The sequence below is a fragment of the Poecilia latipinna genome, unplaced genomic scaffold (genome assembly GCF_001443285.1).
Source record: "Poecilia latipinna isolate Pla-1442-1.1 unplaced genomic scaffold, P_latipinna-1.0 Scaffold347, whole genome shotgun sequence".
Classification (NCBI taxonomy): Eukaryota; Metazoa; Chordata; class Actinopteri; order Cyprinodontiformes; family Poeciliidae; genus Poecilia; species Poecilia latipinna.
The window spans coordinates 258,502-264,331 of NW_015112963.1; the positions used below are offsets into that span (position 1 = coordinate 258,502).

Sequence of the window (5,830 nt, forward strand, 5' to 3'; positions counted from 1 at the left end):
CTAAAAATTGTGGACCAAGGGAAAAATCCTTTTTTTAAAAAAAAAAAAAAAAAAAAAAAAAAAGCGAAACTCAAGCCCTTCATCTCCAAAGAAGCTCTCCCTCTCCTGGATGTGGGAGGGGTAGTCTGCACCGACGTGGGTGAAGACCTTGCCCTTTTGTAAATTCAGCAGCGATGCAGAAATGCCCACAGAATGGCTAATACTGCAGTCTGAACGCAGTGATGTGAAATGTCACCGAGAGGTGGAGAGGGAGAGAGCCGGGAAATACAAGATGACATATAAAAGAGGGAGAAATTGCAGGAAATTGCAGGATTGAGAGGCCAAAATGGCTGCTGACAGCAACAAGGGTGATGAGGTGATCATGAAATTGCAGAATTTCATTCGGAGGATTTTTGTGTTTGAGGGTAGCTTCATTCACCTAGCCTCACGCTAGGTGACTGAAAAGGTGAAGCTCGTTGGAGGAGGAGAAAAGAGAGGAGGAGCAGAGGGGGTTAGGAAGAAACGATGATGTTGGAGGAAGAGAGTGATGGGAGAAGAGGAGGAAGGTGTTTTAGAGCTTTCAGGAGAAAACAGAAATAACAGCTGCCATTAAACGACGTCTCATCCAGACTGTTGGAATATTTTGTTTACTACATACACCTGTAGAGACAGAAAGGTGTCAATTACTTCCTTATTTTAGACTTTTTCACAAACCGTTGCTGTTTATTTTTCAGTAAATTTTAACCTTTCTATATAAAACATTGTCAGAACCAAAGCAGCTCAATCTTTCCTGTACATTTTCCTAAATTATATCTCCAAGAAATTACATTTAAGTCTGCAGACAAACTCATAAATGAAAACATAATCAAATATTATTGTATTAGCAAATTATTTTATATTTATTAATTTTTTTTGTAGTTTAAGGAGTTTTAGCTCATCACAATAATTTCCACTCTTGAACTAGTGCAGTTGTTTTTATTATTTGTCCTGACATTTAGTTTTAATTCACAGTTTGTTTTTTTTAATTTCAGATCACTTTTATGTACACCTTATAAAGAGTTTGATATATTTTGTACATAGTGCAGTTCTGAGCTCTACTGAATCTTAAAATTTTAAAGTATTCAATATAAGAAATAATTGATTAGTTGAATGAAAATAGTCAGTTACAGTTTGGAAAAAGTTCTGCTTCAGGTTTTGTGTTGGTTTTATACGAGTTTCCTCAAATCCCTACATATTAATTTAAGCATGGATTGGTTTCAAAACCTCCAAAAGCAGGTTTTGTGCCTGCCGGGTTGCCAGGCGACGGGCAGGGTTTGGCTGTGGTTGCCAGGCGACGGGCAGGGTTTGGCTGTGGTTGCTAGGTAACCAGAGAACATTAACTTAATGCCAAAAGGTTTTTTTAAGAAGCAACTGAGACTCAAATGGAAGTACAAAAATGTCCAAAACGTAAATTTTCCCCTTTAAAACACCAACAGTATATATATTTTTTCATCTAATAAATTAAATTGTCATTTTGTTTCTGTTAACTCAAATTTTTTTGCGAGTTTAAAAAACAGAGAGAGGTTAGAAAAAGTTACAGAGCTTCAGAAGATTCACGGCAGCATTTCTAGGCAGGTAGGATGAGGAAGACGAGCCCCTCTTCCTCTCCCGGTTCAGCCAGGTGTAGGAGTCGACAGGCGAGTCGCCACGCATGGCCGACCTCCTGAACACTTCGCCTCCTGGACGACCTTTCAGAGCGAAACCTTGTGGCGCGAGGCGCTGTCGGAGAAAACCAGTAAAACCAGAGTCTGGAAGTAATTGTTACTCAATTACATTTACAGGAGTAATTTTTAGGAGTATTTTTACTTCACTATTCTTTGAGTAATTTTATCGCTACTCTTAGTTGAGTAAAATTTCTGGATTCTCTGTTCACTGAATGTAAAACAAACGTTTTAACCATAAAAAGACACAGGCATGCAGTTTGTTGAAGTTTCATATCGAAAGAAACTGATTTGGAAAAATGTTCTTTTGCCTGAATTATTGTCAGTTTGGTCCTTAAAATACCAACATTTCCACTTAATTTTATATTTTGGTCCTTCTGATGATGTAACTTTTAAATATTGAATGATTGATAATTTGATCAGTTACTCAGTACTTGAGTAAAATCTTTACCAAATACTTCTTACTCTTGCTTGAGTTCAATTACCTCTGCTACCAACGCACACAAACAAAACTCGAGAAATTAGGACTTCTCAAGATGTTGCTTAGATTTGAAGTCAAATCTTTCTGCATATCAGTTTATGCAGAAAAAATTGCATTTGTGTATTTAAAAAAATAGCTGTAAATTTTCTCATTGACGCCTCAGACGTCCAGAGTCGAAGCTCGAGCAAATATTCAAAATGAAAAAGTTGCGTCAGAGCTCTGCAACAGCTCTGTAATGAGCCTGAAGCTTTTTATGCGCGCCTCACAAAGCACACACAGTGTTTTCTTTGCTCTCCTCTCTCTTGCATCAGTGCATTTGTGTGTTTAGCTGCAGGAGCCCTCCTTGGCTCCGCGGACCCGTCGGTAATGTACTATAATGTTATAAAAGTGCCTTGCAGGCCGCCATCGAGCCGCCGCGGAGTCCAGATCACCAGCAAGGCTTTTATTTTACATTGTGAGCTTCCCCTCACTGCCAGCGCCACTGGAAACCAGACACACTGAGATGTTGGTCTTTGCTTATTGAAGGGCAGACTGTTCGGCAAAGCACTGCCACTGTTTATTTGAGGATGTTTAAACAGGGGGGTTGTCGTCGCCTCCTGTCTCCAAAAAGAGGAATAAAAAGAGACAGAAGGACAGTCGCACATGAAGAGCTTTGTTTCCCTCCTGCTTTGTCTCTTGACATGTGAGTCCCAGTTATGATAATGGTTTCTGACCACGCGCCGTTTCACCTGAGGGGGCAAAACAAATTCACAGGCCGGTGGCAGGGAAAATCGGTGACATTCAGGAAGCCAATAGCAGATTAACATCACTGATTTAGCCAGCTTTGCTTATGAAAGCAGGATAGAGCATCTATCTCATCTACGGCAGTTATTTTATTAATCAACTAATCGGATAAAAAAAAAAATGACACTATGAGGATTTTTCACTTAACTACTTAAGGCTTTTTGTATGCAATATTGGAAATACTTTTAAATGTGCAAAAAAAATGTTTACATAGAAAATGCACTGTTTGCCTAAAATGCAATGAAATATATAGATCTGTATATATTTTGACTAAATTTCTGCTCTGGCTGCGTTCTCTTGCATACTCCAGGTAATGATTATCAAATTAGTTTACAATTATTTTAATTACTCCGATTAATCACGATTAACCGTTTCGTCACTATATGCATCTTCTGCCTACAGTAGATCTACACTGTTGTGCAGTACTGATGTACTAGAACAATAACTTTTGTTCTTTTAGCAGGTGGTCTTTTTTAGAGATTTTAGAGTTAATCATGTACTCTAGTTAATGATTAATCGATAACTAAGTTGATTGATTAACAATCGATTAATCATAATTTATCAGATTATTTCAGTCCTCCTTCCACGGATGCTAAAAGTTATCTCTACCAGCAATGATCACAACACTGAAACGCTTTTGGCACTTCTGTAAACTGAGTATATAAACATGTATGGAGTTGGCGCAGGTCATATAATCATAATTTTTCTATTGTCCAACAGGTCAGCATCTGCCTGGAGTGCAACAGCAGCAAACTTCGAGGTCTGAAACGTAAATGGATCCGCTGCTCGGCACAAGCCACCGTCCTCCACCTCAAAAAGTTCATCGCCAAAAAGCTTAACCTGACATCGTTTAACGAGGTACAGAAAACAATGCATGGTTGAATCTCACCGAGTCACAAAATCTCTGAAAAGTCTATTTATTTCCGTACTTCTTCCATAGAATCTAAATTATATATCTTTGTGATTCACACAGCGGTATATTGCTAAAAATAATATATTTTTACAGGCTGATAGATCCAAGTATATCAGTGGAAAGTTGAGTGGAAGGAAACCGTGAGACTCCTTGGTTTTAACTTAATTGTATTGTTTTTATGTCCAAAGTTTGATGCTGAAAAGGTTTGGAAACTCTCCCTCCTTGAAAATGCTTGAAAAGTGCTTGAATTTTCCTGTGGGACAGATTTAGGTAATTTATCTTTTAATTCGCCAATTTAAGTCCATGCTTTGTCATTATTTATAGATTTTCAAGTACAACAGAAAGAAAGAGCCACAAGATGTAATATTAAAAAAAAAAACATTTTATATATAGTTTTGTCTGCAAGCTTTCTCCTGGGAAGCAAATATCTATGTGGTTGAGATGGGGCTGAATGATTAACCAAATTAATTGTTATATAAAATAGTCATCAATTAAGGTAGTGATTGATTAATTATTAAGTGGCGTACACAGTCTCTTGAAAGGGCAAATTGCTGAAAAATTTACATATTCAGATCAGTAAACTATACAAAGATTATATATATTTTGCATTTAAGATGGTAAATATTTGTCTGCAAATATTTTCTACCCAAAACTGTTCAAACGACAGTTTTAACTTCACCTGGTTCAAATTGTGTTAAACAAATTCCTATTAATTAATATATTAATCCAAAAAATAATCAACAAATGGTGTGTTTTTTTTAGCTGCAGATGCATCATTCGCAAAACAAATAATCACATGTTCATTAAAGGAATGCTATGCTATAGCATTTTAGGCAATGAAATTGTTGCTTTCTGATTTAAAGAAATTATTTGACTTTTTTGCTTATTGCATAGCTTAAAAATTGTGTAAAAAATGCTTTAGTGGTTAAATGAAAAATATGGTAATTTTTCTAACCAATTAGTCGATTTAATCGTAAAGTTTAGAGGAAATTTCTTGAATCTTCCTGCTTCTTTTACATGGTTAAAATAAAGTTTTTCCTTTTTATGCTGTGACTCATTCGTGCCCTTTGTGTTGGGTATAATTTGCATGAAAACAAGCCCTCATGATATCTAATTTTTCTATTTATTGTCTTCGCCGCCCCGTTCAGAGCAGCGGGGGGGAGGCGAGAGTGGGCGGTAATCTGACAGATGGATTTTTAGATGGCTGTGCAAAATCGCCACAATCGCCTTCTCGTTGCCTATTTTTCCTGTTTTTCCTTCGTGTCTTTTAATATTTTGGCTGCCACACAGATGAGTGGGTCGACTCCATCAGATCGTCGGCTTGCGCTTTACCCCTCCGGCTATTGTTGTGTTGTTCACCGACTGCGAAAAGATGCTTGAAACGACTCTGGGTTTTAAAACCGTTTACACATCAGTTTATACATAGCTGAACTCAGAATGACTTGGCAAGAAGTGTGAATTGCACCCGAACCTGTGTGTTGTTTCATAGATATTCTCTCCCGTTTGTTCCATAAGAAAATCAATAAAAATTAATTAAAACTCAAAAATATGATTAAATTAAGACTTTATGTGTAGTTTTATTATTTAAATCACACTTTTTAAAGTAAATTTAATTTTAAAAAATTATTTTTCAAGAGCAGCATTTGTCGTTCTATGATTGCTGTTAGCTTAAAAAGAAGTAATAAATTTTTTTTTTTATCTATCACAAGATATTGAGATTCAATTTGAAGTCCATATCGCCTACAAAAATTACCAGTTGTTGACATTTGCTGTTGGTAATTTATTGTAAATTTACAGCTTAAACTCTCTACATTGTTGCTAAAACAACTTTTAAAAGCAGAATTTAATATTTTCAAGTCAACATAAAGAAATGCAGACATTTAAACTATGCATTTCTGAATAACTATGATGGCAATTTCTGCCCTCTATATATATATATATATATATATATATATATATATATATATATATATA

General features: G+C 36.1%; 1 protein-coding gene across 4 annotated transcripts in view; it reads left to right on the top strand.

Moving 5' to 3' along the window:
• The window catches only part of pcgf3 (polycomb group ring finger 3), a 61,551-nt gene that overhangs the window by 47,941 nt on the left and 7,780 nt on the right, over nucleotides 1-5,830 (top strand). For all 4 annotated transcript variants that reach the window (XR_001425389.1, XR_001425388.1, XR_001425390.1 and 1 more), the window contains one exon: nucleotides 3,664-3,801. Coding sequence is in view for 1 of the 4 variants with exons in the window: in XM_015035749.1 (XP_014891235.1) it covers nucleotides 3,664-3,801 (138 nt within the window). In the remaining 3 variants the exon portion in view is untranslated. The remainder of the gene's footprint in view (nucleotides 1-3,663; nucleotides 3,802-5,830) is intronic.